The sequence below is a fragment of the Sesamum indicum genome, linkage group LG1 (assembly GCF_000512975.1).
Source record: "Sesamum indicum cultivar Zhongzhi No. 13 linkage group LG1, S_indicum_v1.0, whole genome shotgun sequence".
Lineage (NCBI taxonomy): Eukaryota > Viridiplantae > Streptophyta > Magnoliopsida > Lamiales > Pedaliaceae > Sesamum > Sesamum indicum.
Genome location: NC_026145.1, coordinates 11239737 through 11267018, shown reverse-complemented (window position 1 = coordinate 11267018; position 27282 = coordinate 11239737). Strand labels below are relative to the sequence as shown.

Below are 27282 nucleotides of genomic sequence, written 5' to 3'. Positions count from 1 at the left end.
AGTACCTCAGAAGCTGAAACTGTTGGCAAGCAGAAAAATTAGATCCAAAAGAGCCACTTTGAGACAGTTTCTGCGCTGAGAGGAAAATAGTGGAAAATGAAAATCTTGAAAAGAGAAATGGTGGGATAGCAAAAGCCAAACGTGGTGGAAGCCATGAAGTTTGTTGCATTCTTTACATGGGAGGCACGTAACCATCAAAACTTCTTCTTGGCTTTTAAGCCAAGAGACCATCTTTTCTTTAAAGTAAGATAGGGCCCTCTATAGAGTAATGAAAATTACAAATTTGGCCTCCATCCAACAATGTCTTGAATATAGTACATGGGTTGATCTGGAAATTTGCCTAGATATCTGCTAAGTGTTGACATTTCCATGTCCAGGAAGAGGGGCTGCCTCCATTTCGAAAGGTGAGGATATTACAATATCCTAATCCATCAATTATTATAATATGCTAAATTATATGTACCAACTTCTACACTAATAATGTGACTGCCCTTTTGCCAAGGACAAGTCATTAGTTGGTAAGTTAAAGTCAATGCATGATGGTTCATGATGTTTGAATACTTTTAAAATAGTGTTTCTTTCTTCTCGTCAGATACAACACGACAGCTTCATATATTCGACGCATCATATACAACAAATGTATTGGCAGGTAACAACTATGTCGTTTATATTAAGGACAAATTGCAGAATATCTCGAAATTTGTAAGAATAGCTTTATGTCCTTAAAAATACTCTTTTTTGACAAGGATTTTCAGACATGGAAGGTTGATTGCCAACCATGTGGGCAGCAGCTCAATTTGAGTGTAAACCTTTGATCATGCGTAATAAGATGAGTATTTCATTTCATGACATCATTATGTTCTAATTTAAGAGTTCGGACTCCTGCCTGTGAGTTCCTACCCATTGATGATAGCCTTAAACAAAGGATTTGAAAACAATCCATGAGTATATCCATAGATCCAGCATCATCATTCTTACTCGTATAACGAAAGCAGCAGCTATTATCATAGTAACCATGTTCACCAAGGGCAGTAACATTACATTTTATATTACTATCGACTGTGGACTAGGAATGTAAACGAGTCGAGTTCAAATAGAGCTCGATATTTTTTGGTAAGCTCATATTCGATTCTTATATGATGAGCTCGAGCTCGGTACAATTTATTATTATTATTATTATTATTAAATTAAATCATGAGATCGAATCACTCAATTTTTTCATAAATTTATAAGTAATAAAATAGATTGCATAATGCATAGTATGTTTCTTGATATAAAATAAAACTCAAAAATTGATAACAAAAATCATAAGTGAATTACTTATCAATATAAAAAAAGTATCATACAATACAAATATATATTAAAATATAACATATAATTTATATGTGTTATATTAAATAATAATTTTAATTATAAAAAATATTATAATTTACAAAGTTGTTGATTAAATTTATTTTTGTATAAAAATTAAATGTACAAATAAAAGTACCATAATTTATTATTATCCAAAATAAAATTTATGATATAAAATTGATAAATTATTATGCAATTAAATATATAAAAATTTTAAAAATAAATATATATATATATATAAATAAAAAAAATAAAACCAGCTCGCGAATTGAACAGAGAGAATTGAACTCAAGCTCGAGTCGAGCTCAGAATCGAACCTCGCAAGCCGGCTTGACTCATCTGCTACCCCTACTTCCTGACATATGATTTTTGTAACAAGATTCATACAAGCCCAGCACGAATATCATTAGTGTAAAAGAATGATTTAGCTACCAAAATCATATCTTTGTTCCACCAATAGGAACTATGAACTGTTTACAATATACAACGTGCCATTCTTGAATCTACAAGAAATAACTCTCTGAGGGAAAGCCTCAAAAATCCATGAAGATATGCAGCATACCGTGATATTTACTAAAAGCAGTGCCAACCTCAACGGTCCGCTCGCATATCTATAATCATCGTTGGCTGTGTCAAGGAGGCAGACAGGAGCATTTGTACAGTGGATCTTCTACTTGGGACAAAACTATCTAAGCTTTGAGTCACTTCCCTTGCTCCGGAATGTGGATAATGAGAAAAATGATCTTGGAGCTGAAAATTCAGAGTAAAGCATAAGCAGCCAAATCGCCAGGTATACTAGCTAATTGTGACATCTCCATTTTCACGGAAGTCTTTTAAGCATTTTTACCGAAGGCAATACTAATTAAGGACTACATTTTTGCCCAAAGGCAAATCTTTTATCAACTATCATAATATTATGATCAAATTACAACATACTAAAGTATGCTCATACCATCAACATCAACTAGAAAGAGTGAAAAATTAAATTACCAAGCATATTACCAGTGTCCAGCATCCCCTCCCTAAGAAAAATAATATAAATTACTAAAAAAGTAAAAATAACAGGTGTAGGCTTCTCAGGATATAATAACTTCAAAAAGTTGGCATCATTGCTCATGGGCATCCATTCCAACTTCAGAGAAGGGACTTCGCAAAAACAAGCATCCCATTACATCTGCTGCATATAGTAATATTGATCAAGGGAATAACTCGGGCATATGAAAGACATTGCGGATTTGCATTAGGACGCTGATTGCAAAAGAGTTCATATAAATTGTTCGGAAAGACCACAAAGGAAATAATAGCCACCCATTTGCAAACTTGAAAGAAGTTAAAGGAGGGAGATAAAAGATCAAAGGTCCGGACAAGATTAACCACAAAACTAGTTAAAACACAATTCCTGGGAGTGAAAAGGAGAGAAGCTACTTAACTGGTATTCAAGGATTTGCTTTTCAAGATATAAAATTTCATAGACAAAATTCCAGAGAAAATTTCAGAACACAAAAGCTTGTTCGGGATTAGTAAGGTAACTGGATTGTATTACGTAGTTTAGGATGCTCAGGCTATCTCCTATAGGCTGTAGAAGACCATTTTTAGGTATAGATGTGCTAAGTGTCGAACAAATAAGAAGTGCTCCTAATGGCCATTTGTCCTAGTTTGTCAAATCAAACAAAACCTTTAGCTCTTTGATTCATGTAATAAGTCATCATCTATTTTCTTCCGTTCATAATGTTTATAGATTTTGAAATGAAGAAAACAAGGTACTGTGAATTTCACCTTTGATTGAGCTTCCAGACATGTGATCCTCCCTCAATTTAAAGTTGGCTGGAGGTGCCGGGATAGAATTCTGCAAAGATTGAACTGCGGGAAGAAAAGGCACACATCAACAACAAATCGTGAATGCTTATCCCTAATCACAAGATTGAAGGGGAAAAATGGTAGGTAACAAAACAAAGAATCCAGGGACCAATTGAGGAATATTGCACCGAAACAAAACGGCAACACATGAAACTAGACCAAATCAACCCCCCAGTTCTTGCATAGACAAACACCCCAGCAATGTAAAAACCATGGACCCTGCTCGACTTATTTTAGCTCAATAAAGGAACAGAATATTGACCCTATTTAATCAATTCAAGAGGTAAGCGAGTGTGTGAGAGTTTTGAGAGACAGAGAGGTCATCACGCAAAAATGACAATGGTGAACAACAAAATGCAGAATGTGGTTGAAAATACTCAAAACTACAAGAAAAGAACATCCTAAAATCAAATGATATTCGGCCACCAGAAGAATTTTGCGATATCTTTCTAAAAGATATCTAAAACTCATTATTCAGATATTAAGAACACCACTAACCTCTGCACCAAAATACAACTCAATGATTTGGAAAATAAATTAGAACCATAATTCTGGAAGATTTGGGACATTAAGCATTTCACTCCACAAGTATTGTCCTGAAACAGGTAGATCCATACTTGGAAGACGGTGTTGCCGGTTTATCAGAATCAACTTCTTAACAAGTCTTCTGGCAGACATAGAAAGGAGGAACCAGAGGATATAAGCACGAAGGTTTCACTGTAATAAATATCATTCAGCTAATACCTCCAGGGAATAAAATGGGAAATCATACATATTTCACACTTCATATCAGCCTGATCTTCAACATTTGCACTCATTACTCACTACTCATTAAAAAGTCTACGTGTAAACAAAAATAGCTTAGAAATGCAACAGTTGTGCATGCAAAACTAATCATATGGAAACTCTGGAAAATTCAAAGCAACAAACTGAATCAAGTAAAACAGACTTGTATGGAAGAATTGGATAGTAATTTTGCTTGTGAATGGATAAGGAAACATTTACATATAATAGAAATCATAAATAACCTGATTCATTGAAAAACTCGCTTCCATTGAAGCTATCATCAGAAGGTTGAACATGAGAAAATCCCATTCTTGACTTCCTCAAATCTTCAGAGGACCGATTGGCCGGATCCCTTCCATCTTCAGTATCATCATCCCCTTCTGACGTAGTAGCAGATATCCAGTCAACCAAACTCTCTGAGCCACGGCTTTTCCTTCCAAATTTCAGCAACCGTTTAAATCCCCTAGTCATATCCTTGCGGGATACATTATTGGATGAATGGGCTACCAACATCGGCTTGTGTGCCGTTCCCCATTTCTTCCTCATTCTAGCAGCATCAGCCTCTAGCTGATTCAAAGAATGTGAATTCCATGAAGCGGGACTTCCTACCGGGGAGTCCAAAGAAGCATCTACATCAGACATCTCGTGTGGATAAGAAAAGGGATGTTGAGTACGTGAATTCCATGACACAGGACTTTCCTCTGGCCAATCTTGCATAGGTTCAGCATGGAGGAAGCCCCGAGGAAGAACAGCAGGCAACTTAGAACCCAAAGCCCGGTCCACATGAGAAAATGTCACAGGACCATCACCATTTTCTGATCCAGAATTTACAAACTTATCTGCCTCCAGCTCCAGACTTGGTTTCTCATTGTCCAAAATCTCCTGACCTTCAGTGTTTAAGGTCTCAAATTCTTGCCCGCCTTCATCTCTCAACGTATTCACAATGTCAGCCAGTCCAGATTCCATGTCCTCATTTTCTTCTTCATTCATAAGCTCAGATCCCACTGAGGCTTTCTGCCCTGCAATATTTGTTCGAGCAACAAAGCTTGTGCGACTACCCCTTTTAAGAAAAGGTTTGGTCCCAACATTCTTCAGAACTTCACCATCAAATTTTATTGGTGTCAAACAAACACCATCGGAGTCCAGAGGGGACATTTGTCTAAAGTCACTTGGATTTGCAGAACTTTTCCTCAATGATTGCGACCGGTGTGATTTATCTTCACCGACAATGGGCACATCATCAATTGCATATTTGCTGCGGGCATAACTTCTTACTTGTGAACGAGTCATTTTACTGGCTCCAGATGAAGGGTTGGTATTTTCTTTTCTCAAGTCAGAAAAGTTGGGGACAGATTGTGCAAGTGGATTTTCCAGTTGCATTCTCCGTTTCCCAGAATTTATGGTGGAAGTTTTGTTAGCAGATCTTGGAACAGGAGCTGCCGAGGTGCGAGGAGTAGATGATGACAGATTTCTGCTATTGGCTAAATGCTTTTTCCCTTGTGCACCCCCAGGAACACCATCCCTGGAGGAGGTTTCATCTAAAGCCCTATTCCCATGGAGGCGATTCTGCTCTGGAAAATCTAATGCTTCCTCATCATCCTCACTATCCCCAAAATCTAAATGTTGCTGTCAAAATGAAACTTTTATACAGTCGGTTAAAGATCATCAGAAGACTAACTCCAGTAAATCCTAAATTCAGAAAACAGAAGTAAGATGGTTCGATTCATTAGAGACATATATCTCTAGAACATAACTATAAATCTACCTGCTCCCCTTTCATAATTGACCTGCTATTATATGATTTGAGTCTCTCAGCACGCCGGCGAGCACTTGATACTGAATCCTGCCTGTCTGCAGATACTGAAATTTTCGCCTTCATCTCTGATCTGCTCCTCTCAAGGCTATCCTGCATAGACTTCAACCTGGCTTCTTTCTCTGCTCTGTTGGAACTCCACTCTTCCCTGAGCTTTGCATCCCTTTTTTGCATATACCTTTCATAGAACTTCCCTCGAGAACCCTCTGAAACACTAAGTTCCGAGAACTTCTCATTTATAGCATCATCATTGTACTGGCTCTTAGGTGTTGTCATGGGAGAGGCAGCATTGAACTTGGTCGAGCTCTTTGAAAACTTAGTACGTTCAGTTGACTGGTAACTGTCGGACAATCGAGGAGCAGTATCTTCTGCTGGTTTTCCAAAGTGTGAGCTCCTTAATGACTCACGTTGTGTGTCTCCTGACCTGCCTTTACGCGCAGAGTTAGATTGCTCCCCAGGGACTCGCAATTTATGCTCAGCAAAGAGTTTTTCAAGCTCACTTGCTTTTATCTTCAACTCATCATTAAGTTCCTGATTTCCCTTTGACTGTCTCACTCTTTGAGCTTGCTCTGGAGGTGGTGTGGAAAAAGAATCAAGACCTTCCTGGGCCTCTATAATGACTTCACCAGAAAATTGTGTCCTGCTGTTTCCATGAAAACTGCTTTCATCTTGTTGCGCCCGTGCCTTCTTACTCAGTTCAGCTGTCGGACCTTGTGTATTGAGCTTCAGTCTCTGAGGTCCAGAATCTTCACTGCTTGATACCTTCTCAGAGATGCGGGATTCATTCTTTCTCAGGGATGCTTTCTTTTCAGCTACTTGGGTTTCCCCAACAGATCTTATCTCTTGCCGAGCAGATGAAGAATCCCTGTCAGTTCCTTTATGATGAGAAGCAAAGGCCTCTCGGATTTTTGAACCAGCAACCTCCTCAAGTACCCTTGGTTCTACTGCAGCCTTCTGCACAATTTTCACCTTCATTTGCTGAACAGCCTCATTCCCCAATCTAGAATCCTCCTTGTGATTTGGAATTTCAAACTGCTCACTACCTTTGCTTACAAAGCCCCTAACCTGACTTGAAGAAGAAACCTGGTCCTTGCTAGCAATATGTGCCTGGGGCCCACTAACCTCTTGACCAGTTCGAGGATCCTTCAGTTTCCCTAGATCCCCAAACCCAAGGATGCCCTCAGTTTTAACACCAGTCGAATCCTCTCCCAAACTTTCTCGATCATCAGCCCTGCTTAGAGAAGACCTTGACTGATTCTTGCCACACACTTGATCTTTCAAACCATCATTCTCGCCAGAACCCAAACTAGAATTAGACTCAGAAGCCAGTTCGGAGTTATTAAAAGAAACCCCTTTCAATCTGCTATCACTAACCCGACTCAAACTAGGAATAACCTTTATCTCTGGCTTAGCAACAGAAGAACTCTCCGTTATCTCACCATTCAAATTAAAAACATTTTTGTCCTGAGAAACTACTGTAGAGGCCGGAGTACACAAAGGGCTCTCAGAATCCTTCTTTTCAGCACTCAAGTCAATGCTCATATCACTAGCGCCACTCCATCTCCTCAAGACAGCCTTCTCCACAGCCCCCGCTGATGATGACAAGTCAGAGGACAACCTCCGCAGCTCCACAGACTTCACCACAACGGGATTACCCCCAGAATTCTCCTTCTGTTTATTCTCAAACAAGTTAATCCTGTCCTGAACACTAAGTCGCCTTGCCGGCTGAGCCGCTTGAATAGAAACAGTCTCATCAGAAGTTGAGGTCTCATCTTTCCTATCTTTTTCAGGGACAGCATCATTTGGCTTGTTTCCGTCGTCCCTTTCGACACTGGATTCTCTGCTGAAAGTAGGGCGTAAAGGGAAGGTGAGGGGTGGGGGATTTGGCTGCTGAAACGTGGGGGGTCCTTGGTGGGGTGGGGGAGTAGTTGGGTCCTCGTCGATGGACATGTCCGACCCGCAGGAGGAACGGAGGGCCCGGCCCCGGGTTCCGGATTTGCATGGGTTAATGAGTTCCGGTCGGCTGTCGCTTACTGATATGAACTTGCCGCACGCTTCGCTGCAAAGGCAGAGCCACAGCAAAGACTTGCTTATGTTGAGTAGCACCAGTGATTTAATGAGTACATAATAAACGAGGAATAATAATAGCATTCATTTCAGGAAAACTGAATTCCCTCCCCGTTTTTTCACCTGTGTTCGTTTAAATTTCTATTTTCGATTTTAGAATTCAGTAATTAGAATAAAAATATATATTTACATATTATTATTATTATTGTTATTGAAACTTTATCGATTCTGTCACAATTTTATAATATATTCAATAAAATTAAAAATGCATATTTTTCACTTAAAACTAAAATAAAAAATTTCTAATTAATAGTATTGTTTTTCAATTGCTGGTTGTAGTGACGTGTCAACTTGTTGTATATGTGGGCCGTCGCATGAAATTATAGGTAGCATACAAACGACTCAAAGTGGGCCCCCGACAAGAGCTATTCTATGGCCCAATCTTCTTCTATTAGATTAATTGCTGCTGCTACGACACAGCTCCCTTAAATATGAACCTCTCTTTCTTACAGGAAAAGAAAATTCAAATAGCAACGAGAAAATGAGAACTTACCTTTTTATTTAAAACTTCAAAAAGAAAAGCAAACCATGTAACGTTTTTATGATTCACGCGCTTATTTTTGCCCTTTGTACTTTGAGAGGATTATAGTATTTCATAAGAGCGAACTCAACCGTTTTCCTTAAGTATCCAAATGGTATGGGAAGGCAGAAAGAATGTGGTATTGGGGCTGTTACTGTGAATAAATCAAGGAACTTTTAGGAGTCCTTACTTCAGGCGATCAGCACCAAACTTATCTGCAAACATTTGAAGTTCTGAGACTGTGTCAATATTGAACCCAGCAGCAGCAGCACGAGTGCAGGCGGTAGAAAGGTCCTGCCGCACTGCAGCAAGCCTTACGTCAATGGCTCTCAGAAGCTCTTTCCTGTATTTATGAGAACCAAATCCATAAGTAGAACAATGAAGAGAAAAGGAGAGGAAAGAGCTAGAGGGAAGCAGGGAATAAGAAACAAGGATCAAACTCCACACAGCATTTACATACTCTAATTGCTGTTTCATGTTCATGGCCATCCATCAGTGATCTCAGAAATACCAAAAAAAAACAAAAAGGATAGAAATTGGCTTCCTTATCACACGAATAATATTTACAACTTCTTTGAATTTTCTCATCACCTATGCTCCATCTGGCTTAGATTTATGGAAACAGCTTCAGATCAGGTCTCACGAGTTTCACAACTAAAGCACCACCAACCTATATCAATTTGTTTATGTGTTTAAACAACTAACAAGCACCCTAACGACCTAATAATCTTATAACTTCTAGCCACGAGTTACTTCCTCCAAAGTTTTTTATTCACAAAATAGAAGCTCAGAACCAGCAGAAAGATCCAATCGGAGCTATAGGTAACAGATCACACAAATAGAATAAGAGCATCTCAATCACAAAGAAATATAATCATCTCCAATCCACACAAGCAGAAAAAAAAGTAAACTAATAATAGAGGAGTGAGGAGGTAATACTTTGTGGCATCATCTGCAGCAGTAACCCCAGATCCACCTCCACCTGGAGCAATTAACAGATCCAGTACGCATTTTGCATTAACAACAAACCAATGATTATCCCAGCAGGAAAAGAAAGCAACCAGTAATCAAATCAGCGGTGATTATTAATCATTGCATGACTCATTGCCAAAGAAAAAGAAAATGGGTTCATTAAAACTTGTCCAAGCAGCCATGATGGCCTTATGCATCTTACAAGAGAAAGATGTGAATACAGTTTGAATGGAAAACAAATTGACTTCTTGATGTCACAGGCAAAAAGACACTATAGGGAACATGTTATCAAATCAATTAAATGTCTTCCATACTTAAGAAATGTTTCATAATCAAAATCTTGCAAAACATTGACAATTACTCAACAATCTGAACTTTAGATAAAACACATAAAATAAAGGACTGAGACATAATATCCAAAAACATGAACAATATCTCATAGCTCATAAAGATTTGATAAGTTGCATCCTTTATGGCCATGTTTACTTCCACTTATAACGGGTGATATCACTAGCAATCCTCACTAGTGGTGTGTTTACTAGTATTTTGGCCAGCACGTCATTAAGTGGCTGGCTCGGTATTGGGCCACAACTTTACAAGCCAAACAGCACACACTCACACCCCTGCCCACACACACATTTGGAATTGATGTTTGCTCCCACTAATGCCCTCAACTTTATGTCGTGAATTACGTTCTTATCCTTATATTTCACCTAAATACCCTCTTTTGTGTCAGGTGCAACTAGTGCACCTGACTCACTCTTTTTTACAGCTGCCAACATCTCAACAGCACCAGACTCCTCTTCTCCACAACACAGGTATGGTGGCCAAGGTGTTCTGCTACCTTCTTCTTCAGAAATCGTACGAGTTTGGCGTGATTTTCTGTTAACAGTGGTACGAGTTTTTCTTGAAATCAATGGTATGACATTCTGCCCAAAACTCCATGGAGAAACTCGTGAACTCAATCAGTTTTCAGCCTATGCCATCTTGCAATGTCTGTTATAATCCTCCACTAAGATACCTCCAACCCCTAAATCTGTCTTACTTCGTAAATACTGCGGTTAATTCTATCGAGTCATTATGCTTCCTCCTTTTGAACGCAGTGATGCCTTAATCTTTAAATACTCAATGTGTGAATCTTTAAATGTTGAGCAAGGAACAGAAATCACAGGATTTGAAGATTGACAAGGTATAAACATATTTTCTTCACCATATCAGTAAGCCTCTACTGAAATGAACGCGGAAGGACATCACATATTAATGCTTAGAACCAATCAACTTCAAAGTACATTTGAGTGGTCGAACTCACATTACGCTGGCAACGAGAAAAAAACTGCAAGACTTCAGCGAATGAGAGCAAAATCAGTGGGTTCTCTGGCGAGACCAAACAATGGAGCCATTTCAGTTGAAGAAGGAAGACTTACAAATCCCATTAATGTGATGGGTTGACAAGATGGGAGTTTTTGTACATTGGGCCAAAATGGTAATTATAATACATAATCGACCAAATTGTCCAAACAAGTAAACACACATGTGTAATTGTCAGCCTTGTAATCATTTTGAAACTAATAAATGACTTACTAATCAGTCATATACCAACTAATCACCAATAAAATCACATGTTCACTATTTGGGCCATTCATCCCATAAACTAAAGTAAACATGGCCTATATGTTCAAGGTAAAGAATGCCCAATCAGGAAATATAATTTCGTTAGGGACTTGGTTGTCCAGTAGAAATTTATGCATGCATCAACAAAGTTATATTATCTCACCTATTAGTTACTCATGTCTGTAAAGATTAAGAACCTTACACAGAACTACTCAATGTCCCACGGCTCCCCCGCCAAAGGGACAATTTTCAGAAAGTACATTCATGTCAAACTATATCGACTTTGTATGAATTTGACATATCTAGATTTCAAATGATATCCAAATTGGAGAGAAATTAGACATAGATCAACAATAAGTAATAGCCATGCGTACCAGAAAGTTGGTCTCCAGCTCCCTGAAATTGATGATGGAAGTAATTTGGTTAAACTCCATTCATCAAATACAAATTGAACCATTCAAATAAAGAAATAAATACCTGTGAATATATCCTGCGGGCTGCTTCCAACTGCGACATCTCAGCATCAAAAGTATTGACCAGTTCCAAAACTTCAGGAGTGCTTACAAATCGCACAAACCTGGACATTAAATGTAAATTATATGTATTAGATCTAAAACTGTGCAAATGATCAAATTGCTTAGTGACTTGAAAACAGCATTACCTCTCAAGTGTTCCCTTGGTGAACCACGTTGCAGCATGTTTACTTCTCCCAACTTCAAGCTTAACTGACTGTGCAGCAGAGGCAACTTGTTCCTCTGCAATACGTAAATGTGCAACAAACGGTTTAAGCAATCCTGAAGCAAGTTTCTCCGTGCTCCCATCACCGGAAACAAACAATTCGCATCTGGCCAGAAGGAGCTCACAGTAATAACTAATACCACCTAGGAACTTTAAAAGGTTATGAAATCAAACATACTATATCAAAGTTCTTACCGTGAGCACTTAGGTGACAGCTGGAATACAGCATAATCTAGAGGTGTTTCTGACTTCATCTTTGCCAACTAGCAAAAGGCACTATTTACGGGTCTTTTCATATACGGATGCTCACGCCCTAAAGTCTCGATACACACCAAAATTTAGCTATTCTTAGAACCAAGACATAATGCACAGCAAGCATAGCCTGCATTCCAATTATAAAAGTTGGATAAAAAAACATAACCAAAATGACAAATGCACTTGATAAAGTACACATAAGTGCAGATAACAAAATCCCCAAAATAACAATGCATGTCGAATAGTATGCATATACCATGACTACAAAATAAGGCCATCATGAATAAGATTAAAACTAACAGGCGCAAGATCTCAATTCAAATTTTCAACGCTTAAAAGGTGAAGTTCAAATTGAACTACATCAACACCCAAAAGTCGACAGAACAAGTACAATGTACTTGCACTAAACTACATCACCACCACATATCAATCAGAAAATGAGCATAAAATCCATGTTCACTCAGATCTGACTAGACAAAACCAGAACTGAAATGCTAAACTCCCCTGTAGCTCAGAAGTACCCCCAACTCAGTATCAGCACAGTCGGAAAGCAATACCAAAAAATTTGAACATTTATCACAGTAACTAAGCAAATAAATTGAAGAACCCAGTAAATCCAAATTAACGTAATATCTAACAAATACGAGACGATCGAGCAAAATTAAAAACTAACCTCTACAACGTCAATGCGGAGATCGTCAGTTCCGGAAACCGATCGTCGGATTCAAGGTCAATTATCTACAAAACCTCCCAGAATCTCCGATTTAAAAATGCGAGGTTTTGGGAGGTACTCAAAGAGTTCAAAAAAAAGGGAGAAAAAAAAACCCTACAAATGGCGCTTTCACTTTACTCCTTTCTTCACTAAAAATGGACCGTATATATAGTTATAGCGTATGTAAATGCTTCTTCTTTACTCAGCTTCTTCTCTCCAAATAGAGACAAAAAGGGTGTGTGCGTGCGTGTGTGTGTGTGTAGAGAGAGAAAGTGAGAGAGTGGTGGAGTGAAGGATGAAGAACTCACAACGGTGATTGAATACTGGTCTGTGATTTTCATACAAAAAAATTGAAATTTTATCTCTCTGCATCTTTTTGGTATCTTTTGGTTTTACTTTTGTTATTTGTTTAATAATGCCAGAAAATCTTTAACTGGGAAGTAAATGAAAGACAAAAGAGACAGTCACTGTTGCTGGAAACTGTGATGACTGTCTTTTTACGGGTCTTTTTATTTCATATCAACTTTTTTCTTTTTTTCAAAAAAAAAAGGGTTAATTACACTTCTACCATTTTAAAGATGTGAAATTATAATCGCACCCCAAATAAAACTTTCGGTATTTATAATTGTACCGCATCCATTAGGATTCAAACAAAAAATATTCCCACTTTAGAAAAAAAAAGATAAACATAAACATCTAATTCTACGCTTTGTTCAACATTTCGTATAAATCATTGATAATATGATTAGTTTTTTAATAACCGACAACTATTCTGACAATAATTCTGAAATCATATTTTATTACAATTACATAATTTTGACTTATATATATTACGTTTACCCCTCCATAAGTATAAAAATATTACTTGGGTATTTTCCTCAAGAAAACTATACGAAATGTTGAATACGAGGTAAGATAGTATACGTAATTTTTTTTACTAACTCAGCATTTTTCGTCAAAATCAAAACAGAATGGGTATAGTTGTAAATGTATAATTTTCGAAGGAGAGGACGTAAGTGCAATTTTGAATATTTTTAAGGAGAAAAAGTGTAATCTCTATTCTTAGTGGAAGGCCTGAGTGTAATTAACCAGAAAAATTAAAATTTATATTCAAACTCAACAGTTTTGTTGATGTGTGTGGAAATGACTGTTACGCCCATGGGTGTCCAATTTTTTTGAAAAGTGAATTACATTTCCTGTTTGATAAATCATCCAACAAATCCACTTTTGATTTTCTTTTTTTTCTTCTTTTTATTTAATATATATAAGATTAAATACAATTTACCCTTATGTTAATGAAAAAATACAAAAAAAATGCGGTGAAAAAATAAAATTACAATTCACCCCCTTGTGATTAAAAAATGATATAAATTGCATTATTTTTTAATCACAATGGGGTGAATTACATTGCATTATTTTTCAAATCACAATGGGGTAAATTGCAATTTATTTTCACAGGGACTTTTTTCAACACACGAAGATAAATTATATTTAATCCAGTATATATATATAGATATATATATATATATCCCTCTCTTACTGATAAAAACAGCTCATTTGATCTGTATTTGAGATGGATTAAAAATGGGTTATGGATTCGGTTCTTGCTTAAGCCATAATTGGATTTGAGATCCCTTACTTGAAATTATTACGTATTAAGAATTATGATGAATTATTTAATATTCACCTCCGTAATTGTTTTCAATGAAAGTACACACCAAAATGCCATAATTTTACTACTATGAGTTTGGATCTCCATCAAATTCCCTCACATACATAATTCAAAATTTTTGAATTATGAAATTCAATTAAATAAAATAATGAATAATTATTTTCAAAATATATAATAATTTATTTCATATACATACAGTACAAAATACGAAGTGAGACCTTGCAGATGTCTAGCAAAACGAACCATACTAAATGAGACAAGAGTGTCCTACAATTTTTGCTTTTCAACAATTTTAATTAAGTTGATTTAAAACCAAAAGTTATAAGTTACGATTTACCAATTCTTCTACAACTTATTGGTAAAATATAAATATTAAATTATTTTTCACCAATTTTCACTTCGACTCAATTTATAATTTTTTCTACAACTTATTTTTACTAAAGAAAATCGAAGCTATCGCAAACACCCACTAGATTTCATTGCTCATAATTAGTGGCCGGAGATGCCAACAGTCAACTTCACCAAAAATCCAAAATGATAGGTCACCGATTCAAATCTCTATCAAATAGTCGGGATTCAATCTTGATCTTTTTATTTTTTTTCTTCCTTATATATGTATTTAGGTTGTGGGTGGGGGGGGGGGGGTTAGTTTTGCTAGTGATTGAAATGGACCACTTTAAAGGTAGTGGGGAATTTTGTAGAAAATTATGGTACGGGTTGATTGTAAGTTCAATGATATATACGAAGATAAAGTAACCTAGTGAAAGTGACAGGACACTACTACTCCATTGCTGATTTTAATCCTACGGCACCAATTATTTCGCATAATCTATAGGTTATATGGTGATTAAATCACTGTTGGTTATAGTTAGATTTACTTCTTGTATTTTTTACTTACTGCTATTCATACTCAGAACCCTGAAATTATAAACTAAATCTATGTAAATTATGGACTTGTTCAGAAGGAATTCAAATCCCATTTTGCTTCATGGGCCTACTGTAGAATAGGGTAATTTATATGGATACCTTTAATTTAATTATATAAATATTTTATATTTTTTATAAATTTATGGGTATACTTATTAAAGAGGTGTTTGTGTAAAATTTTATCGTCGAATATGGAGTGTAATTATAATTACAATTACAATATAAATAAATGTACTTGTAATTTTACAAAAGATAGTGTGTATCTGTGTAATTAAACCTATTATTAGGGAGTGCCAATGTAATTATCCTGTAACGTAAGAGAGTAATTATTTTTAATAAATAATTAATTCTGTGAAATTCGAGAAATGAATTGATTATTTTCTCGATCTCATACGGATGGTACTAGCTAGCTAGGTTTATTTCAAATAAAAATTCCACCATATTAAATATTTTTATATTACTTATCCGGAAAAGAGGCCGGTAATTGTGTTCCTGGTGCACTTAAATTGATAAATAAGATGCAATAACAATAATTAATACTTAAAAATTAAAAAAGAGTCAAATAATAAATAGTTAAATACCTTAATTAATTTTGTTAATTTCCTGATTGCACACAAGATGGCGCCTAACTGTCGTCCTTATATCTCCATGCTCAAATATCCATGGAATGACCTCATATTTAGAGGTTAGCATCCTCGTACCTCAAGGGAGTTCCCATTCAAATGGTATTTCAATCCCCAGACTGTAAGAGTTTATATTCACCTTCGTTTGTGTACTTTTGTGCATGGAGGCACCATTACCGCCTGCATGTGCTCCTTGAGTCACTGTCGCTACCTTGGCTAAGATGCGGCCACTGACAAAAGGGGACAGTCACATTGCTATCCTTTTCATGTTCATACAGGATCCTATCAAAGTCGTGGATGCAACAGTGAATAGATTAGAATTTTGAAATTGATTTGTATTAGTTAAAAAAACACTTTAGTCTCCGGTGTATAAATGTGGTGTTGCATCTTGCATGAGACTATTATTAACTATAAGTTCAACTGTATTATTTTATTTATGTATTTTCTATTATATTCTCTACTATGTAGCATCACATCTGAGTACGATAATTAATGTTTTACTCCATTCAATCATGCAATAAATACTATATAAAAATAGGGACTAAATACATATTCTAATACAATTTAATTGGACTAGTTACTACTCGCTAAAATATTTAGAGTAAATTGCATCGACACCCCTGAAGTTAGATCTAATTATATAAACACTTTCTATTCTTTATAAACTCACACGTATAACTTTTGAGGACATGTTAATTTAATGTACCCAGGGAGTATTTGTATAAAGTTTCACATTAAATACGGGATATACTTGTAATTACTTAATTTTATAAATAATAAAAAGTATTTATATAATTAGATATAACTTGATAGAGTTAACATAATTTTATCCAAATATTTACTATACAAACTTAATTACAGAAATAGTCAAACATTAATTACTCCATTATACATATATAAGTAGTTGAATGTGCAAAGAAATTTAAGGTTTTAATTAGGCTCGTTATAATGGTCCAAGAAAAGGGACAAGATTTAAGTTTTACGGTAACAACTATAAAGTTTTTATTGTCAATTAATACAAAGTTTTATTACAAATTACTATTAGTTAATAGTTACATGTTGTGGAATACTTTATATATGTATATATATATATACATATTACTAGTACCGTCACACGTAGTGCTTACACATTTTTAATCAATATATAATTAATAGCGAATTAAATAATTAATATGAGTGGGAGTGAAGGATAAATATGATAATATATTTATATTTAAAAGATGATATGATCCATTTGAAATAAATAAGTAACTATATATATACTAATATATATATACATATAAAGCACTTTCATTCACAAATGTCGATTTTTGATGTTGTCATATTAATTTTTTTGTTACGTCAATAATACACTTAAGTTGGTTTTCTTTTTTTTTCCCGAGCTTTTTTTTAATATAAATATGATATGTTAGTTTATATATTTTATTTTTATTTATAATATATTTTAAGATGTAAAAAATCTCCCCGTAGTACGACGGCTAGTTAATATAAAGATTCAAGAACATAATAATTAAAATTTAATATTGTGGTATAATAAATAGGGAATAATAAGTGGAAAGTAACTTTTATATATATATAAATATAGATTATATGAATAAAATACAGATCATCTATATATATATTTAGAAAAATATTTTATGCGGGATTAAATGTATTTTAAATATGCTATACCAATTTAAATCAGAAACTTTGCATTGGGCCATTAGAGAGGATACAAGGTCCAATACAACACGCAAGTACAATAATGCTTTGTTCAAAGGGGAAAAGAACACGTACGTATACATATATATATATATATATATATATGTAGAATTAGAAACACCCCCAAAAGGTATCTTACGAAAGACAGGGTAAATATGGTCATATTTGAACATGCTATAATACACTCATTGTGTGATTAGTATATAATAAAAAAATCAATTATATAATAAGTAAATCACACTTGTTATGTAATTAATTTGATTTGATTAGACCAAATTCGAATAAGTATGAGATTCTGGCTACCTCAACTGCAAAACCATCTTATTAAATGTGTTACATAAAATGAATTAGACACCAAAGTTTGTTGTATATTCTAATTTATGTAATATATACATAAAAATGTATATAGATTTTTTTTTATATAAGATAAATTATTTAATTTTTATACACATGTCATGTCTATGTCAAATAGAATACAAAATGCAATAAAATCTAAAATAAAAAGCCCAATCCATACAGAAAAAGGGAACCCTTTGAGGCAAATATTTACAACACTTGTTTGATCCAACAAAACTGTCATCCTTGATCATTCTCATCGATCCAAAGCACTTAGCACGATCCTGAAAACACGATTTAGCAAATGTTAATGTTGGATTTCTTGTCAACACTTGTGTTATCGTCTTATTAAGACTTTACTTTATACTTATAATTGGGTATTTGCAAATGCTTATTTTAGATGCTTATCAATTTTGTGTAAAAATAGTTGAAAATAGTGTTTTTATTTTAGAGATTCTGACGGCTTAAATTAAATTAATTTAAATTAAAAATTATATACAACTCTCCACAAATCTCTGCAATTTATTTGTAAAATTGTAAGTATTAAGTTGTTTTTCAACCATTTCACTTTAATTTTTTTCACTTTTAAGTTTTGTTTTCAAATATTTTTCACCACAAAAGTAGAAATTTATGACAAAAACCACTTACATATTGAACAAAATATCAAGATAGGAAATGAAACATAAATATGGAGTTCTTGAAGGACTAATGGGCAAAAATGACAAAGCGTGTAAACATGTCCGGAAGAAGTGAAAACCAACCAATCGTAGCCAGTGGGACTCTTGGACTCAGAGCTGTGCGCTGCTGCAGATGTCGATTTTCTCCTCGTTAACTTCTTAAAATTCCCACCAGGGTTATTTGCTTCAACCACCCCAAAAGAAACCCAAAATTAGAAAAACACCCCCAAAAAAGTTAACCATTTTCAAGCACAACCCTTGAATAACATCTCCATGCAGAAACAGAAGCTTATTGAACTCTTACGTGAAAACGGAGAGGTTGGAGCGCTGGAGGCAGACGGAGACGGCGGCCCGACTGCAACACTAAGGATACGATGAGCATTACTCCGGACGGCGGTGGTGCTCTGGATAAGGCCGTGGCTGTCATCTGCATGCGGAGGCGGAGCAGCGACGGACCTGGCGGAGAAAGAGTTGTACTTGCGGAGTTCCGGGAGGCCGGATTCCGGCGTCGGCCCGGCTAACGTTTCATCCCAGAGCTTGTGGAGAAATTCCATGGCTAATTATGGAAAACAATTAACGATTTCTTTGGTTTGAGATCATGTAGAAAGTTTGGAGAAATATGAGCAGGAGGAGGAGATGATATATAGAGGTGAAAAGGAAAATTAGGTGATATTTTTTTATGGCTCTATTTGAGCTGGTGGCTCCGGCTAAGATGGCTTTATTGGAATTAATCATTTTCAAAATTCTTTACTACTTTATATATTTATGAAAATTTTAATTCAAATTGGATTCTGATCAAATAATATTTGAAAATACATAGATATTTTTTCACATTTATTAAAAAATTTATAATTTTTTACTATAGTTAATTATTATAATTAAAAATAAAAAAATAATTGAATATTAATTAATCACGACTACGCAACGGCTACTAATATTACAAACTGATAGGAGTATAACGGTCTTAAGAAAGAAGGATAAAAATGCCCTTCTCTAGGGTAAAAAGCATAAAAAAAAAATGCCACAAGATCCGCACAAATAAAATCGGGTCGAGTCACATTACTCGACCCACTCCACCAATCCGACATCTAAACTCGAATGATGTGTATGTCGCCTCACCACACGATCTCTGATAGTAGAGGCTCCAAGATGAAGCCACGTGGGCCACTTGGTGAAGTACATTTTGGCATATAAATATGCTTCTTCTAGAGCATTTATTGCTTTCTAACTTATTTATTATTTGAATCGCTTACTTTCCATTTCGAACTCGAACTGACTTGAACGTCGAAAAGTCTTAGCTGAGGATAACCCTGACTAACCTAACATGCTTGTTTCTTCTCATGAAACACTTCAACATTTAGGACCTATATAACAAGCTCAAGCATCTGCACCGAAGAGATCGCATATTCAACCTAGATCACAAACTATGACCAAAATATTTGTCAGAGTCAACTGTGATAAATATTTTGATCATAGGTAAAATCATAGCAAATATTGATTAATCATAGTCAAAATTTAAATTTTTATATTGATTTTATTTGATTATAATAGATAATATCGATTTATTATAATTTTTAAGATGTGATTTAACATGCTATGGTAATGATCTTGAACTTCATTTTCTTCTCTATGTAAAAAATTTATACATTACTTAGTTTTTACCCTATTTTCTTGATGGACATGATGTTGGCTTCTGCAGTGAGTCGAGTCACGAGCTTAGCTATGATGTGATTGGGAGCTAGAAAAGATTAGATAAGCTACTTGGAGTGGGAAGTTGACTTAGTCATCATGTGGCTTGACAGCTCGGCGCAACCTTATTTCTTAGTCGGACACGTCATTGGATAAGATTGATGATGTTGATGTCCACCTAAATCTGGTGTGGAAAAGTTCAGGTCCATAGGCCCCACACCAAGTCGTCTCTATGTTTTACTTATTTAACTTAAGATAATGATCTCATCTCCTCTTATTTAAAAAGAAAATGGAGATAAACTTAATTTTTAGTACAATTAAATAAAAAATAAAAGAATTGATTCGGGTCAGATAGATGATGACCTGATGTATTGAGTCGGATTTTTGCTTCTTGAGGTGGGTTTGTGCATTATCTCGATTTTAAAGGTGAATTGACCTGCAACACAAGTAGTTAAATTTGTTAAGGTGTTCCTTAATTAAAATTTATCTAAATCTAAGTTATTTCGCTTTATTCAATCGGAGTCAAAGAACTAGACCTCATAAATGCATATTTTTCTTATGGAGATCCCCCATACTTATAAAGGCAACGTGTCAAAGATTACAGGGATAAATACATTTCAATCTCTTGAGGTTTGGTGTAATACGTAGACCTCCTGTGGTTTGAAAAATTATATTTGTCGCCCTAAGATTTGCTTTTATCTAACAAATAAGTCCCTCTTTAGTCAAAATTCACTGAATTTGCTAATGTTAACCAAAAAATTGAATGAAAATTGATATTTTCTCTCGATTGACTTATTGCAAGTTAAATTATTTTTTTCGGGGTAAACTACTTTTATAACATTGATATATATCTCATCACATGCATTAATGCGAGAAGATATATGAGAATAATTTGATCATAAAAATTTTATTTGACCTTATTGGGAATTTAACCCCACAGTGAGTCCACAAATAAATACAATTATTACAGCGGAATACAAATCAATATAACAATGATTACAAATTAATAGAGAGAGTGAGAAAAAATAGATACGATAAATAATTTCGACTCAGTGAGCTGGATCGAATGGCGAAGCCCACAGCCATGAAGGTCGACAACCCAACCACTGATTCCTCAAACCCACCAAGGGACGACAATCACCAAGGCAGATACATGGCTATTAAGACACCATTAAACCACTCGGGATTACCTATATCTTTATTTTTTCCTCACTTATTTCTCTTTTCTTTTTCTTTTTCTTTTTCGAAGGTAGTATATAAATTGGGAGAAGCCATTGATGATGGCGTAAAAAACCAAGAAAGAGGGAAGAATACGAGGAGGGTTAATGAATTCGGCCAAGGGAAAAGAATAAGAATGCAAAGGGTTTCAGTCATCTACAAATGAGAACCGAGTCAAGTCGGTAGGTCGGATCAGGCCTTCTAAGTGGTGGGTTGGGGTTGTGGCTTGAGGCTATCGAATTTGGTTTTGAGCCAATTTTCCAACAGACCTATTATAAGTTAGTATGTGTCAATCAGAGGTAAATATAGATTTCTTAAAAAAAAAACTTCATTAATAACAACAAAATCAGTGAATTTTGATTAACATAGAAACTTATTTGTTACACGAAAGCAAACCTCGTGAGTATTAAATGTATTTTTTCAAACCACAAGAAATTTATGTATACTTACATTAAATCATAAGAGAGAGGAATGTAATTATGTAATTGTCTAAAGAATATATGAATCCACGTGTTTGATGGCGTCCCTTGAATGAATTCAAAATCAATGGCTGTATTAATAATGGGTTATCGGGTCAGGTAAGTTGCGTCGAACCTTGTCGTATTTCGTAGTTTTCAGCATTTTCAGGAACAATTAGGTTTATGTGAGTCCTCTTAATTGTGTAAACCCCATAAAGTATAATGATAATAATTTTCTGTGAGTCCTTTTAATTGTGTAAACACCCATCAAGGATAATGATAGTAATTAATATCAAAAGCAAAAATTTAGGTAAGAAAAAAAATATACACCATTTATAGTTGACATATTATTTTTTTGAAAAGAATAGTGAAATGAATTTAAAATATATTTTAGGGTAAATTACAACAACCTCCCTGAGGTTTAATATAATTATGAACACCCTCTCGGTGTTTCAGAAAATTATAAATACCCCTTAATATTTGATAAAATTATGTAATTCTTGGATGGAGGTATGAAATTATCAAGTTTGCCTTTCAGTAATTTTTTATTTTTATTTTTAAATTAAAAACTTATAGAAAAATCAACCGGGATGGAAAAATTTAAAAATTATAAAAAAATTATCTACTTAATCCATAAAAAATATTTTTTAAAAAAATTAAAAAATTATAATTTTTAATCTACAAGGACATTATGGTCATTCCATCATAAAAAATAGATAAAAACATAACGGATTGTGCTAATTGTTAGACGACCATTAAAATTAGAAGGGTATTAGTATTTTTCAAACAACGATAGGATATTCGTAATTATGCCAAATTTCAGAAGAGGTGATTGTAATTTACCCTATGTTTTATACAAATATTACTCACAAGTAATCACACATCCTCTGGATAGATATGAGAAAAATCAAACAAACAAGCATAAGCTTAGTCCTTTAATCCCCTACCCTTGTCCATCTAGTTTTGAATATTCTTGTTACTGACAGTTTATTCAGTAATTTAATAGTAATAGTACATGTTACAATCAATGCACGTACCTAAATAATTATTTATTCTTTCACTAGGAAAATCCGACCCAATATCCCGTTTGATTCATTTCTGTTAAGTTCGAGGGTTTGATATCAATCCCACCTCATGAGCTGAGATTATCAATCCACATTTGCTGGATTACCTTTTTCTTTTTGGTTGTTTCTTTTGATAAATAGGCACGTGTTTCGTATAAATCACAGACGATAAGTTTGAATAATTTATAAACCTCAAAGACCTTATTTTTCAAGCAAAACGTATTTTTCAGAATAAAATCATAAAATTCACATGAACCAAAAACAAACAATAACTTGTACATCGAAACACTAATTGAATTACACACTATATCATGTGACATAATCCAATAAGTGCTCTTGTACAAGTGGAAATGGACATTTTGACCCTGCATATATCTAAATAAATAATATAGATTGGTTACTGATAATTAGGCAGTAAAGTGAAAAGAATGTGCACTTCCCTTGGAGCTTAAGTACAAATGAATGTGAATCTGAAATGTTATACTCCTGAAGCTTTTACCCAATCTTACAAGAACTAATAGAAAATCACAAAAGACACTCAAATCAGCTAATAAGATGACCTTGGACAGCCGCTACAATGGTGCAGCACATCGACCGATCATTTCATAGAGAACCCACCTGAATCAGCTATCCTAGTGTAATATTGCATCTTGGTTTAGGCATCTACAAGCTGAATTAGGCTAATGTTGGAGCTTACGGTAATGCTTTTCCCACTAAACCAGCAATGTGAATCACGTCTAGGCAGATATTGTAGAGTATCCGTTGGATGAGACATATTGGCCAGATGAAATCTCTTGCTTCCTGTCCTCCCTCCTGCTACCTGCGGCCTGCCCTTGTATTCTTTCTTCGGTTGCTCTCCCCACCCTGACGTTTCCCTGATGTGCTGCCTGTCTTCATATATTATGAATTGCCAAATGGCTCCAATGTTAAAAAGATATGAGGCAAAGGGGAATTGGAAGGGAAACGAGAAGCCTAACATACAAACTTACCCCAATGCAAAACCCTTTGCAGTGTGTAGCTTCAATGGTGAAGTTGCCAGAGATCATGTCAGAGGAGTTCCTCTTGTTCGAGACGCTATATGTGTCATTGCAAGAATCTTGGGACGACATACGGGTAGGTGGGGTCGCTGAACGAGAAGAAGAACCAAATGTGTCAGAGTCGCTATGGAATATCTCCTCAAAGAGTTGTTGTAGTTCTTCGAAACTTTCATTGCTGCTTTCCTGTCAACCATCGAAGCACAACATTTCAACATGATGTCACCACTTAGCCAACAGAAACAAAAATTTTCACACTAGCAGATAAACATTTTCCCAGAAAGTACACAGGATGTGCCAGAATTCAGCTTAGAAATGTCAAAGTTTGGACATTGGGATTCTATTTGTAATTTCCAGATATACAATGTAGGGCAAGAGCAATGAAACAAGTGCAAAATATAGAGGCACAAGAAGTCTGGAAGCTCAGCTTTGGACCAAGGATGTCCCGTGGGACTTGTGTTCTGCATGACGTAAATAACATAACTAAGATTTATGAGATCTGAAGTGGACAACAGTTGTAGACAACTTGTCTGCGAACGAAGAAGATGAATCATCTAACTGAAGTACTTCAACTCACATTCAATTTATTTTTGCACATCATTGCTGCCATTTCGTTCAAGAAATCTCCCATTCCCTGCACCACATCGCCAACAAAAGAACACCAGATCATCACTACTCAAACTAACACAATGAAGTACAAGAAACTTCTTTCCAGTATCAAGGAACTCTCAACTAATTATCATAATTGAGAAAACAAAATCCTACATTTCCAGAGTTGGGAAAGTGAAGCATAGCCACAAAATTTTTTGCAATTTAAGATATGCTCCATCTCTTATTCTGGTCCCCGTCTGACTGTCCTCATCTATTCACCATTTATTTCCTTTATGCAAGGGAACTTGAAACTAGACCTACATCCCCATGCTTTAATTCAGTTCAAAAGTATTGATTCTAATATTGTTCTAACTACCAAACCAATATAAAATGTGAGTCAAAATATCAACTTCTTCCACTTTTGGACACCGGCAGGGCCTAAATGCCAGCACTACGTAACAGATGTTATGAATGCAAGTCAGTACATCACTGACAAAGAAAGGGATAAGCTATCGTTTGAAGCTATCAGAAAAGGTTTATTCCGTTAAAGGCAGAAGTTTCTTGAATTCAGGACCACTATAATAACGCACCGCAAATTAAAAGGGGTCACTTGAAATGTGGTTGAATATATATAGTCAGAACTCACATTTTCATCATCATCGTCGTCACAGTCGTAGACCCCTACGTCGTACAGAAACCTTTTGTTGGCATCGGAAAGCACTAATAACAATAGCATCTTGTGAGTCAAATTCATCATACAAGAATAAATGCACCTGCAATCGTGCTATAGTATTGATAAACAATAAGAATAAATCACAGTTCAATTAATTAAAAAAGGGACAGGCAGATTGACAACTAATTTAGAACTTTTCGTTCACGAGACGCATTGCGGATAGGAAAGAAGATATCAACACGTCAATGTTCAAAGATTAGGCCTCATTTTTTCTTTATTTTTCAAAGACATTGTTCCTATATACCGACCATCTCAATTTATTATACTATACTGATTTTTTCACCATTTAACCAAGTACATCTCCCAGGAATCAAGGTAAACAAAAAGAAGGAATTTTCCGACGGGTAAAGCACCTGCAACTAAAAAATTGAGCTCTTTATAGGGATCCATGAAGGTTCTACGTTTCAAACAAATCAAGAACATGGATTATATATATTCTATTGTGTGCAATTACCAGAATAGGCTTGCTGAATGGCTTGAAATTTTTTCTTTGCCTCCTCCACATAATTGGAATTCCCAGAAGCAGAGCAGCGATCCGGGTGCCATTTCTATCACAAAACCAAAGATTCACAAAACTCAATTCATAACGTGGAAAAGAAAGGAAATAACTCATCCTGCAATATTTCAAACATCACCCACAAATTTTATTCCTGATCAAAATCTCCCAACTTTGACAACGCATTCTAAGTTAAGCAAATTCAAAAACATCATATGATCTTCATGTTAGGATAACTTTTCGCGGATAAATTAAGTCATCATGAACTAGTTTTCCCTCGAAAAAAACAATTCAACCAATAATTCCAAGAAACCAAAACTTCAGACCTCTGCAGCAGCAAAAGATCCAATCTTTTTTTCTCAAAATCAAGAAAACTAAACCAAAGATCATGAAACCACACGCCATTTTCGATTTCTTAACTCATTCTTGTCAAGCACCTTCCCCAACACCCAGACACACAAAAATTAGAAAAAGGGGTTATGTTCAAATTCTGACCATGGCAAGTTTCTTGTACGCATTCCTCAGCTCAGCTGTCGTGCATTCCTTCTTCAACCCCAAAACAGCATAAAAATCATTGCTTTTCTCTTCCTCAGCTGCCATTCCTCAACCCCACAATATATTCCTTACAGAAAAACTCAATCTTGTCGACAAATTACAACAGCTATTCCTCCAAGCTGAACAAACCAACCTTCCACGACACTACATACATACATATATATGTATACAATACGTAAAACTAGTTGAACTATATAAATATAATAAGCCTATCAAGACTGCTACATCACGTAACCTCAGAGTTTGAGAGAGAGAGAGATGAACACAACCCTCTCCTCAGAAACCTCCAGAACCGAGTTTTTAAGTAAGCTTACACGCAGAGAGTTTAATAGTGAAAGAAAGAAGGAATTTGAACATTCAATAATACAAAAAATTGTTCAAGAAAAGAAAGAAAACGCGAGGCGGGCTCTCAGATAAGGACGCGGGGTTGAGGATCAACGGCTGTGATCGGAGTTTGGGTAGATATTTTTGGTGGGATTCGTCTCCAGAAACTTCTCCATTAACTGTGTTGTGTTTTCTCTCTGCCCCTGTTTTTAACGTTCTTGGCGGTGATACTTCATTATTATCAACTCTTTTCTGTCCGCTTTCTATATATTTTGAAGAAAAAATCTAAATAATTTTAATTTCTAGATGATTTATACGTCGAATCCGCAAATAATTCAAATCGAGTCCAACACGTTATTATTTACATTTATTTAAAATATTATTGAGTTTATAAAAATTATATTTAAATTTGATTATTAATTTAGTCAAGCTCAAAAGAG

General features: G+C 35.2%; 4 protein-coding genes across 10 annotated transcripts in view; all 4 read right to left on the bottom strand.

Moving 5' to 3' along the window:
• The window catches only part of LOC105162982, a 3313-nt gene extending 3124 nt beyond the window's left edge, over positions 1-189 (bottom strand). Inside the window, exon 1 of one of the 2 annotated variants that reach the window (XM_011081179.2) lies at positions 6-189. The gene's annotated coding sequence lies outside the window, so the exon portion shown is untranslated. The remainder of the gene's footprint in view (positions 1-5) is intronic. The other variant, XM_011081171.2, reaches the window with a different exon arrangement.
• On the bottom strand, positions 1760-13148 carry LOC105162955. Of its 5 annotated transcripts, none has more exons than XM_011081152.2 (11): positions 12706-13147; positions 11973-12159; positions 11701-11883; positions 11517-11616; positions 11414-11435; positions 9396-9438; positions 8647-8799; positions 5762-7868; positions 4239-5622; positions 3130-3213; positions 1760-2103 (listed from the first exon to the last, which is right to left on the bottom strand). In XM_011081152.2, exons 2-11 carry the CDS (start codon positions 12029-12031, stop codon positions 2039-2041), a joined length of 4200 nt encoding a protein of 1399 aa, XP_011079454.1. In that variant the 5' UTR covers positions 12032-12159; positions 12706-13147; the 3' UTR covers positions 1760-2038. The 5 variants fall into 5 exon arrangements, with proteins under 5 accessions (XP_011079454.1, XP_011079449.1, XP_020553543.1 ...); XM_011081147.2 differs by lacking the exon at positions 1760-2103 and adding an exon at positions 2243-2527 and having other exon boundaries at positions 12706-13148; XM_020697884.1 differs by lacking the exon at positions 1760-2103 and adding an exon at positions 2243-2527 and having other exon boundaries at positions 11701-11794; positions 12706-13148.
• Positions 18063-19342, bottom strand: LOC105162947 (dormancy-associated protein homolog 4). Its single transcript, XM_011081129.2, has 3 exons — positions 18985-19342; positions 18765-18864; positions 18063-18287 (listed from the first exon to the last, which is right to left on the bottom strand). Exons 1-3 carry the CDS (start codon positions 19232-19234, stop codon positions 18260-18262), a joined length of 378 nt encoding a protein of 125 aa, XP_011079431.1. The 5' UTR covers positions 19235-19342; the 3' UTR covers positions 18063-18259.
• LOC105162932 (chaperone protein DnaJ) lies at positions 23482-27041 on the bottom strand. 2 transcript variants are annotated; one of them, XM_011081111.2, is made up of 6 exons: positions 26459-27041; positions 25922-26015; positions 25381-25454; positions 24721-24777; positions 24099-24329; positions 23482-23996 (listed from the first exon to the last, which is right to left on the bottom strand). In XM_011081111.2, exons 1-6 carry the CDS (start codon positions 26561-26563, stop codon positions 23847-23849), a joined length of 711 nt encoding a protein of 236 aa, XP_011079413.1. In that variant the 5' UTR covers positions 26564-27041; the 3' UTR covers positions 23482-23846. The 2 variants fall into 2 exon arrangements, with proteins under 2 accessions (XP_011079413.1, XP_011079422.1); XM_011081120.2 differs by having other exon boundaries at positions 23482-24000; positions 26459-27033.